This window comes from Cryptomeria japonica, chromosome 2 (assembly GCF_030272615.1).
Source record: "Cryptomeria japonica chromosome 2, Sugi_1.0, whole genome shotgun sequence".
In the NCBI taxonomy this organism is placed as follows: domain Eukaryota; kingdom Viridiplantae; phylum Streptophyta; class Pinopsida; order Cupressales; family Cupressaceae; genus Cryptomeria; species Cryptomeria japonica.
In genome coordinates this window covers 491302821-491314768 of record NC_081406.1, presented here as the reverse complement: position 1 = coordinate 491314768, position 11948 = coordinate 491302821, and the positions used below count along the sequence as shown (strand labels likewise).

The window sequence follows — 11948 nt, the reverse complement described above, 5'->3', positions numbered from 1 at the left end:
AAAATCTTTGAAGTTATATCTACCCACCCAAATTTAAACTAAATCATTTTTTTTAGTCCATGTAATCAGTCTAAGATAATAGGTAGATGATAAAAACAAAAAAACAAGTCTATTTTTAAAAATATATGAAAATAGAATCAAATTAATATAAAAATACATCATTTTCTATAAAAAAACAAATAGGTCAAATTGAGTCGAAAACGAAGGGAATGCTATTATTGGAGAATCAGATAACACCAGCCAGTCGCGATAAACAGCTGTCGAGCTGGTGTGATTGTCTACATCGATTAATTTAATTTGCTTACGCATTTCATATAATTCTGTGAAATTTTTTAAGGGCGTTGAAATAGTCTCGGATGGATAATTGCGACAGATTTTAGCGGGCAATAAAATACCACCGTTGATTGCCGCAGTTTTGGATTTCTCCAGACAGATTTAAATCAGTTTGCTTTTTTTTTTTTTTTTTCCTTCTGGAAGACTTATTTGTTTAACGAAATCTCCCGAATCTGCAATATCCGCTACCGCTGAAGCAGAGAAAATAGAGAAGATAGAATGCAGTTGCAGTTATTGTTTTGTTAGGAATGCACCAGAAGAAGTCAGAGGTACAGATTGGTAAAGAAAGCAGAGGAGCTTCTTCTGATTATCGAAGGCCTCCTCTCCTGTCTTTATCCACCGCCGCCCCCGCCGCTGCTAATGGTAGTGGTGTTTGGGCAGATGAAGCGCTGACAACCCCGCACAAGCGGGTGCATCAACAATTACAGCAGGTGAAGATTGATGTCACCAATCAGCCGCCGCCGCCGCCTCCTCAGGTGCCCTTTCCCTGCCTCAAAGAAGCGGCGGCGGCGGCGCTTCTGCGTCACCACAAGCAGCACCCGGCGCCGCCGCCACCGCCATATATAAAGTGGCTGTGGCAGGAAAAGGGGAAGAAGGAGATTATGCTTGGAGGTCGGAGGGTGAGGGTCAGGTTGAGGTTTCGAATCTTGCTGCCGCCGCTGGTCATTGTTTCTATTCCGTGCCTCTGGTTGTATTTCAGGGCGGCCCAGTTGCCAGAACAGACTCAGGTTTTTTAATTTTTGAAATATTATATGAAATGTTTTGCACTTTAAATATTCGTATGGAATAAAATACTTCAAATTTTTACGAGATAGGATATTATCGTGAATTTGAATTTGGGTAAATTAGGACACTGAATTCGTTAGGTGTGGCTTTTATCTCAGTCTATGAGATTGGGTGCGAATGCTCAAGGGAGGAGATGTCTGTGGAGAGTTTAGCGGAAGAGATACCCATCGTCGGGCATTAAACTAAAGTTGCCGAGTAATAAAATCCTTATCTAAATTGCTCAGGGAATTTACCAATAACAAATATAGCTAGATTTGCCAAACAATACAAAAAATCCCCCTAAACTGCTCGAGATGACCTACTATTATTGGTGGGCAATTTACTAATAAGAATAATAATAAAATAAAAATAGATGGCCAAGTTATACAAAATCGTCCGTTAAACTCCTATTACATGGCTCTGATTCTCTGCTCTAAATTCAGATCATGTAGGGGCTATGAAAGTATGTTTAGACTTTTTTAAAAGAATGTTTTAAAGGCTTCTTTTAGTTCCATACCAAATGTTTTTAGTTCCAAATCAACCCCTGGCTGGAGGACAATTCGTTTATGGGTAGTGTAGTAATTCTTGCAGGCAACCAAAAATTACGCCAAAATTTTTCTGAGAATATCTTAAAGTTAATTATCAAGAAAACCTCTCAACCACATACATACATACCCGTACACACATACACACACACACACATAAACATACACACACATACATTTTATTTACCATCTCTATATTTGCAATTCCTGGGAGCATCAGCTTCGAATTTAAATGAGATTAAGGTGGGTAAACCTCTGGCAGCAAATAATTTGTATTTCATATGTTTTATTTGCGATTAAGGTTTGGACCTGATCTCATCTTAAATCCAGTTGAAACTGGTGTCAAATCTGTTTTCCCCATAGATTATCCAGGTTTTATTTCTGTTATTCTTGGGCACTGTTTCAATCTGAAAGTGATCATTTTGTTAATCTGGCTCATCAGCATTCAATGGTCTGATAGGGAATCTGATTAGCAATACCTCATACCCTTGGGCTTATCACTCTGAAGAAAGGGGCTTCTTGGTTGCTAGGGCTTCTGAGATGTCAAGGGGTGTGAGTGGGTGACATGTGGCACCATCTTGTGCTGCTTGGATTCCTTTAACAACTGTAATGAGTTTCTCAAGACCCAATCTAATATTATAGCAGTTTTAACTTTTTGATTATGGCTCCAACTTGAATATTGGACCTTAATTCCAGAATATGGCTTGAATCCTGGGTCATTGTAGTTTGGACCCAAGTATAACTTAAATCTGATTTTACCTTTATTAAGTCCGGTTAAACTGAGAATTTGGCCAATATATAAGGTAAGTGGCTGAACTTGATGACCATTTAACTGCATTAATGCCTTGAATCTGAACTAATCTTGGAACACCTTGGGATGGATTTCGATCATAAGAGGTGTGACACCAAAGCAGGTGTGATCTTGGATTAAATTTTTTATGATCCCACTCTCGTGTCTGGTTCAATTTCTTGATTTTGCGACTACGACTTAAGGGATTATACCTATCTTATCTTTTTACTCCTTAGAAATATGTGGCATTATCTCACCACCCTTTACTTTAGAAGTTCAACTATATTTACCCTAAGGAATCCAAAAAATGACTAAGTCACAAAGCTTAGGTTTTTGGATTCAGTGCATTAAAGTGCTTGGGTCTAATTTTGGGTCTGGAATGGGTTTACGTCATATGACTTAAGGGATTATACCTCTGCTTTGATCCCGTTACTCCTTAAAAATATGTGGCATGATCTCACCATCCTTTACATATTAAGAGTTAAACTATATTTGCCCCGAGGAATCCAAAAAATGACTAAGTTACAAAGCTTAGGCTCTTGGATCCAAATGCATTAAACTGCTTGGGTCTTATTTTGGATTTGGAATGGATTTATGACTTAAGGGAATATGCCAATCTTGATCTCGTTACTCTTTAGAAATATGTGGTATGATCTCACCACCCTTGACTGTTAAGATTTACATTGTTAAACTATCTTTAGCCCCAATAAATCTGAAAAATGACTATGTTACAAAGCTTAGGCATTCAGATCCAAACATTAAACTACTTGGGTTGTATTCTGAATTTGGAATGGGTTTGGAGCAGCTATTAAGAAAATCAAATCACAAGGGGGGTCCAAACACCACTTACACGACGATGACGCCTAGCATGATCTCACAATGCTCTTCTGAACATGTGGCATGATTTCACACTTCTGCCACCTGGGATGAGATGCCACCTGGGATGAGATCAATACTTAACTGGTACTAAAACATCTACAGCAAAGAACTAAGCTGTCAGACCCAAAAGGGTTTTAAAATAGATTATAAGAAAATTTTGGCCTCAGACAACTTGGGTATTTTTCTAAGTTACCGGTACTTCCATTTTTCCTGCAGATTCCAGGTACGATTCGTTTCTGAATCTGAATCTTCCTGGAATCCTTGTGGAATCCTTGTGGGTTCCTTCATTTAGCCCTGGAAACGCATCCACTTTTCCAACCAAGAATCTTGACGAATTTGGAATGATGTAGCGATTTCATCACGTTTTTTTTGACAAATCCATGTCGGACATCAGAACACGAGGGGTTTTTTTCGCTTATTGTGCCAGCCCGACCTTTGGAAAACCTTAAAAACACTTCTATCTCTTGCGGTCTGCACTACAAATAAAACCCTTGCTTTGTTACAGACGAAATCCACTATTGCAAATATAGTATTTAAATTGTCGGCGTTTCGTTTATATTTAATAAAATATAGGAATTGAAAACCAATGTCGGGAATCAAAATAATTAAACGCTCTGTGTTTGTAATGTCTGGAAAAAAATTATGACGGGAATCATAATAAGCGACGCCGGTAGCCCTCCGTGTTTGGTAAGTCTGGGAAAGCCAGTGGTAAATGCACACTCAGTTGATGTGGTATGGTTGGGAAATATTTTCATCTAATCCTATTCGATTGGCGATAATTATAATCCCTCCCCACTCGTAATAGTTTCATTTATACTTATTATATATTTAATATATAGTTTTAAATAGTTTAACAATTGATTATAATTTTATATAATAGTTTTAAAATTTAAATTATTATATACCATATTAACATAGTGTTTATTAAACTATATATTCATAATTATATGGTAAAATTATAAATTGATATAGATAATTTAAAAATTGTAGTTATAGATTTAATATTATACAACATTATTAACTATTTAGTATAAATAAAATAATAATTATTACTATATATTTACAATTTTTTATATTTTTTGTCTAGAAGTACCCAAACGTACCCAAGCCTTCAATTTTTTTTTTGTACCAATGTATCGTACCCATGCATCCGATTCCGATTCCGATTCCGATTCGGCAACTTAGGTATTTTTGGGCAAGAGGGGTCTGAGAAGGTTTTAGAAGCAAAAACTTCATAGAATATGGCTTTAACTGTGATTTTGGATCCAGATTTAAATGTATAATTCCATGGGAAAAGGTATCCATAGGAAGTGTAATGCTTCAGATTGGACACATGTTTCAATCTTCAATTAATTTTCCCATCCATGTGGTGTGATTATGTGCACACTGAGATGATGCTTCATTTGGATTAAATGGGGTCTACTATACAACCATCCATTTCTGGTTTAACATTTGGCACTCCCAGGTTGAAACTGATAAATTTATGCCTGAGATTTATGGATAGATCATTTGATTAAACCAAGGCATAGCTCAATGTTCGATCTGTATTTACTTTGGACTACTCAGGGATGAAATCAAGGGAAAAGAGCACCAAAATAATTATAGGCCTCAAATCTCTTTTCAATCCAATTTTTCAATGCTTGATGTCTGGAAGGGGAAAATAGTTACAAGGCATAAAGCTTAGGCAATTGGACCTGATTCTACTATAACATGGATTAAAATCTGATTTCAGGTTTGTTACTATTTGGAGCACCCAGAAGCAAAAGTTAGGCACAATTTGTGTGAATGATACTTTTTTTGCTATATCATTTGAAATCTGGTTTTCTCTCAATTCTGGGTCTCAAGTAAGGTGGGAAATTGAGATGAATCAGCTGTGTTGAAATCACAAAAATTATCATGAACATGCACAATGGGCAACTTTAATTGCGAACAAAGTTTTAAGCCCAATAACTTCCTTCCAGTGAAGGCATTGAGGGGTTGACACTTGTCATGATCTTGCTCACCTACTTTGGATGCATGGCACACTCGCACACCACAAAAACTTGGAAACAAATTTTGACTGTGGAGTATTTATTAAGGCATGGGTCCATACTTTCAACCTAGTCAAGCTAGAGATACCTTAGGTATACAAGGCCAAGTATCAAACCAGCTAAATGACAAGGATTAAACTATCTGAATCAACACAAAGAGTACTAAAGTGATCTTTCTAGGCTTGTTTGTATTAAAGGTTCAGTTAACTTATTCTCTACACAGGTGTACCGACTAGATATTCATTTAGACAGGGAACCAATAGCAATAACACTTGACAGAAAACTACAGAATCATCAAAAAGTGATCTCTCAAAGCTTCAGCACTTATTTCATCCTTTCAATTGGATCCTCTTATGAAATTCATGCTCAGGTGGTCCCTAAAAAGAAAGATGAAACATCAGGGAACAATTGCTCAATTGGGTTACCTTGTTTATTACAATTAATTAACTAATAGTTGAAAATAACAATAGAGATAAGTAATCCCTTGGTTGATATAATCATATGCCTGATGCATCAAAAGGTCTAATTATGCAATTTTTACAAGGGCGTTGTACATTTTAAACAAAAAATTGAAGATTGTTTGTGCATCTGCAACGCTCCTTCTGCCTACAACTGGTTTTCATCAACGTTGAGATTTTGGATTGCCTCATCTGTGCTCCACCCTGCATGTTAGTATTTACAATTCATCACATGCAACACACATACACAATATGTAACCATACGGAAAGACCATCAGATTGCTTTCAGGGTTTCGAGAATAGGAACACAAACAGTAAAGGACATAAAAACCTGACTCCTTTATTATCGTAACACTCGGCTGTGTCTGCTTGTTTCACTTGGCTCATGACTGGCTATTTTTTCGCTCCAATTTTTATAAAACTCTAATGTTTTTTTAACAAGGGTGTAACATACTGGTTTTCCAACAATCTTCCCCATTTCTCCCTTTTTTTGGTAGACAATTTGCTCTCTTAAAATCATGGTGAAGCACGTTTTCCTATGGTCATCATTCCCAGATTCCTCTGAAGATATAAAACTTGAATTCCTCAGACAATTTTCCTTAAATTCCTGACTCCAGGCATGGCTGTCTGGATTATTCTTAGTTTCTCTAAGGCTCACCTTGCATTCTACTGATTTCTAATTCACTCTTGAAATTCCTTTTGACTTTCAAGCCTTTGAACATGTATCCTCTTAGTTTTTATTATCTAGGTTGCCTTTTCTCTCAGATAAGATCTCCAATATCTTTCCTGTCTTGAGTACATTGTTTATGTGCTATGGTTTTCATCTGCAGTAAATTTCTGCTGGTTGAGTCCATCGACATTTGGCCAATATCTGTGGCCTATACAAAATCTCCACCTGAATGCCTTCACCCACATTGCCATCATTTGCTGGCATCTGTTTGAACTGGAAACCTTGCATATCTACCAAATGGATTGTGGTATCTTGGATAGCTTAAAATGATAAATACATGTAAATCAGAACATATGCTAGATTTCTAGTTCATTTCATTGCCATACATCCTGATCATAAAAAAAGGGTACTTTTTCACGGTCTATGCAAATTTGTATACCTTATAGCAATAAACACACATAAATATATTTATATCAACCAATGCGGTCTCATTAACTTTACATGTTCATCACATGTGATATTGCTTAAAAATTTAATCACCATCAATTATAAAGTCCTTAGTTCCAAAGTCCGTCACCAACTAATCTAAGGCTTTCTAGATTATGCAGTGGCAACGTTGGTGGATTGCTATAGCTAACATAATAAGAAAGACCCAAGTTGTATTCTCAAGTCCGATCCCTTGGATACCTGAAATTATCATTTTCTATATCAGTACATTGCTGATATCATGAATGATTAAGAAAATAAAATAAAAGTAACTTTTAAGAAGGTTCATCTTGTAGTTAACCATTTAGATCATTGTTTTACATTTACAATCATTCTTTTGTTCTAGTTTTTGAAGAGAAGGTTCATCTTTTATATGTTCTCAGTGATTTACCGTATATTGTCTATTTTGTTGGAATATTTTAGAAGGTTCATCTATCAGTTTCACTCTATAGCTTGTGTGTTGTTTCTTATTTAATGAGTTTCTTTTTGACATAGTTTTTATTTTCTTTTACCTGCAAAGATTTATCAGATATTCTTTAAGTAGAGAAAGGTTCCCAGTCCTTTAAAACTTTCCTTACACCTCCAGCCCTTAAATAATTACTTGCTACTTGGTAATAATGGCAGGGGAAAAATGCATCGTAGAACTTAAAAGCACCTTTCGTTTACTTTTTTGTAGATGCAAGGTTATGACGAGGATGAAGAGGCGATGCTCCTTTCTGATTTACAGTCTTCTGAAGCAGCAATAGTATGGAGTTTCTGGTTTGATTTTTTTGCAGCGGTGGTGTTTATGACAGCAGTGGTCATATCATTGAGAATTGCATACCGAAACCTCAAACTATCCCATAGATGGCCCTCCTTTCCCAGAGGCAAACTTGGGGTGCATAAGACATGGGGCTGGCTTGCCTCCAAGCCCCTTGTGGCCTTTTTGATACAAGACAGAGAAAAAAAGAGGGCTTTATTAGCCAAGACCCTGGTCACATGGACAATTGGCTCTGAGAGGACCAGCAAGATAATATCTAGAGAAGCAGTGAGGGTATACACCAATGGTGATATGTACGAGGGGGAATTTCATCAGGGCAAGTGCTCGGGCAGTGGTGTCTATTATTATAATATGAGTGGAAGCTACGAAGGGGATTGGATTGATGGAAAATATGATGGTTATGGGGTTGAGACATGGGCCAGAGGCAGCCGTTATAGAGGACAGTATAGACAGGGTTTCAGGCATGGTTATGGGGTTTACAGGTTTTACACTGGAGATGTGTATTTAGGGGAGTGGTGTAATGGACAGAGCCATGGTTATGGTGTTCACATTTGTGAAGATGGTAGTCGGTATGTGGGGGAGTTCAAGTGGGGCGTCAAGCATGGCCTCGGATACTATCATTTTAGGTACGCATGTTTTTGATAAAATATTATAAACTATTTATGGGAAAGAATTAATTTTAGTGGAATATGATAATAGATGGCGAATTGCTTTTTTTATAAATTAACATCACGAGGATATATATTTTGTGTATATTGAATTTATTTCTTCTGCTGGCTAAATCTTTTAGGTGAGGTTACAGGCTGCCTTTAAAGCCAGGTAGCACAGATAACATCCTTTGGATTTAAGTTTGGGTTTTACTCAGATGCTCCCTATATTTGTTATACTAAAATCTATTCACCTGTTGACTGGGGCTATCATGGATTATTTCCTCGCAATTGCTGTCACCATTACAGCACAACCTGTTGGACAACTTAGAAATTAATATTAATACTTGTCATTTTCAGTAAGTCTAGAACATGGCAACATTTTTCTTTGAAAACTCATTAAGTGCGTGAAATTGATTTTGAGTTCTTTTTGAAAATTTATCCACTTATAAGTAGCTCGTTAAGAATTCACTATTTTCTGAGGTGATGGTTGACAACAGTGTGAGAAATTTTTTAAGAGTTCTAATGAATGAAAATAAATGCACATTTGGAAGGAAAAATATTTTTTAAAAGTATCAGAAATCATGCAGACAAAACCAAAGCAGAAAAAATGATCAGATAAAAAGAAAAGTTTGTGATTTTGTGTAGTCCTGCTATAGAGATCTGCTCTATATTTCTGATATTTTTAGGTTTTGCTTCACACTATTTTTGCCTTCATCCGCCTTCTGTTGTGATTGTGTCATCTGAGCCTATAGATTTTAAGTGATCAACGTAGAATATTAATTTGAAAATGGAAATTTGTATAAATTTTGAACACTTAAGGTAGTGCTGCCCTCTTTTGACCTCAAAAACAAGATCACCATAAATGTTGTCCCATTGCTACATTCTTCATTCTTCCACTACAGGGCATATGAGTAGCCAAATAATCTATTGCTTTGCTATGCTTGCATCCACATTTGATAAATTGTAGCCATCACATGTTTATATATTTTGTTATGCTCAGTGTACAACCAGAGTGAGCCCAAAAGCGAGACGGTGGCAGCTATTTCAAGAATTATGGTCCTACAAATGAATCATACACAAGTAGAATGCTGTAGTTGCCCCTGAATAAGACATCATTTATGTAGCATAGATACATGAATGTGATAATTTTAGTATAGATATGGTTTTAACTTTTACCTTGCTTCCTGGTGCTAATAGATAGGATGGCTAATTTTTTCGTGCATGCCCTTTTCTTTTGGGTATTAAAATGCTACTTAAAATTAGAACACATCCATTCCACTTCACAATTGTTTAGACCTGCATAAATCTCTTCTTTTGTTACCAACATTATTCCATGAACAAGGGTAGACAAGAATTGTAGAATGAAATGCAAAGATCTCATTTGGGAGCCTAAATCTAGGATACCAATTTGTCTGCAAAATTCATATCCATTCTTACTCGACTAAGGTCAGTGGAGGGTGCTAAGATTTTCTTCAGTATTTTCCTTTTTACTTTTAAAAGTTTAGTCATTAAAAATAACTGTCATAAACTTGTATCTTTATACTTTAGAACAGAAGGCATATTTCACCCTTGTAATGAATCTCCAGTTGACAAAGGGACTCATATTTCTCTGCAGAAATGGTGATACCTATGCTGGAGAGTATTTTGCAGACAAAATGCATGGGTTTGGTGTGTACCACTTTGCCAATGGTCATCAATATGAAGGTGCATGGTATGAGGGAAGAAAACAAGGTCTTGGAATGTATACATTTAGAAATGGTGAAAGGCAGTCTGGCCACTGGCATCATGGTGTGTTGGAGACTCCTAGCACACAGAATTCTCAACCAGGATGCCCCATGGCTGTGAACCATTCAAAAGTCTTGAATGCAGTACAGGTACCCTTCAGTGTTCATATATTAGCAATACCATAGTGTTCACAATTGTTGAAGGCTGCTATTAGAAATTCAATTAAATTATTGCATTCTGAACCTTGATTATAAGCACACTAGTGCATCTTTTCTAATTTGGATTGTTTTCTTCCTTATATATTGGGGTTCTAATTGTCTCTTCCAATGGTCTGTAGTTGTTTGGTCGGGAGGATGAGGGGGGATGGTGAATGCATATTATTTTATTTTGGAATGGCTTTCTTCCTTTGTATATTTTGTGTTTGACTATTGCTTCTACTGGGTTTTACTTTTTTTCTTTATTTTATTTGGAGTGGGATGAGAGGCAGACAGGGGATGGGTTTGGGAGTGAAAAGGAGAAAGAAAGAATTATACTTAGCTATTAAGAAATGATGAATTGCAGGTTCATTTTTTAATGTCTTAGGTGCTTGTTTTTCAGGAAGCAAGGTGTGCAGCGCAGAAAGCATTTGAAATTCCTCGAGTTGATGAAAGAGTAAATAAGGCTATTACTGCTGCCAACAGAGCAGCCAACGCAGCAAGGGTTGCTGCAGTGAAAGCTGTTCAGAAAAAAATGCATGGCGATATTACTATTGGAGATGTTTGAGTAGTTGCTCAATATGTATCTAACAAGCTTAGTTGTCGGTCCTCCCTTTATTACTAATATGTACAGAGGAATTTCTGTTCCTTATGCTGCATCGACTTACAGTTGTCATAGCGTATGCAATGGTTTTTTTTGATGATTTGTGTCTTAAATTAGTAAATGGAAAAGATAGGGGCAATAGATGCTATACTCCTTGAGGGTACATGATGTGAGAAAGTAAATTGTGCTGTACCTGACATTGTCTTTCCTGGGAAATTTTCGTGCAATAATCGACATTTCAACTTACAGAGAGGTATGTGGGTAGGGCTGTAATTACATGTAAAAAAAAATGAGCTCAAGTTAGAGCTCTTGCACCTGAGTACTGTAAAGTATATGAGTGTTGTTTTGGGATTGCATTTTATGCTGTCTGACTATAATGGTGGCTAAGGTTATTGCCTGGCACCTGATGGACAATATCATTTTTCGGTAACAGAGGGAAGTTCAAGTATGTATTCAAGAGAAACAATATGAAAATATGGATGGAATAGCCATTAAGAAAAGCAAAGATGCAAGTATAAATTTTCAATATTATATAATTTTCTTGGAAAATAAAATCTTGAATCGGCATAATTGTTTCACCTACATGATACTAGACTGTTGATTGTCATGCTGTTCACTTGCTTGTAGGCATATGAATATATGGATGGAATAGCCATTAAGAAAAGTAAAGATGCAAGTACGAATTTTCAATATTATATAATTTTCTTGGAAAATAAAATCTTGAATTGGCATAATCGTTTCACCTACATGATACTAGACTGTTGATTGTCATGTTGTTCACTTGCTTGTAGGCATACCCTCAAGTTGGCATAAACAACTAGGACTTAAGGTAAAGATTCTTGGTGAGATGAATTTTCAGCATTGGGCCTTGTAGCCTCACTGGCGAACAATTAATTCTCAATGTTCATGTATGTGTTTGTATCCGTGGTCTTTAAACATGTTGAACCATTTAGGAAATATTATTTTTTAACTCAAGTGTATGTTTTATCTTGCTAATGTGGATGAGGAAGTTCAAACCAGCAGACTGTTGATTGAACTGTGCACATCTCCACCTGTTTC

General features: G+C 36.4%; 1 protein-coding gene across 1 annotated transcript; it reads left to right on the top strand.

Moving 5' to 3' along the window:
* Window positions 1-201: 201 nt before the first annotated feature.
* LOC131873646 (uncharacterized) lies at window positions 202-11443 on the top strand. Its single transcript, XM_059216668.1, has 4 exons — window positions 202-1061; window positions 7633-8342; window positions 9982-10240; window positions 10689-11443. Exons 1-4 carry the CDS (start codon window positions 582-584, stop codon window positions 10851-10853), a joined length of 1614 nt encoding a protein of 537 aa, XP_059072651.1. The 5' UTR covers window positions 202-581; the 3' UTR covers window positions 10854-11443.
* Window positions 11444-11948: the final 505 nt, after the last annotated feature.

Coding starts and splice junctions, on each gene's coding strand:
- LOC131873646 (XM_059216668.1), top strand. CDS start 582: ATGCACCAGAAGAAGTCAGAGGTACAGATTGGTAAAGAAAGCAGAGGA. Junction 8,343..9,981: donor CTCGGATACTATCATTTTAG/GTACGCATGTTT, acceptor ATTTCTCTGCAG/AAATGGTGATACCTATGCTG. Junction 10,241..10,688: donor AAGTCTTGAATGCAGTACAG/GTACCCTTCAGT, acceptor CTTGTTTTTCAG/GAAGCAAGGTGTGCAGCGCA.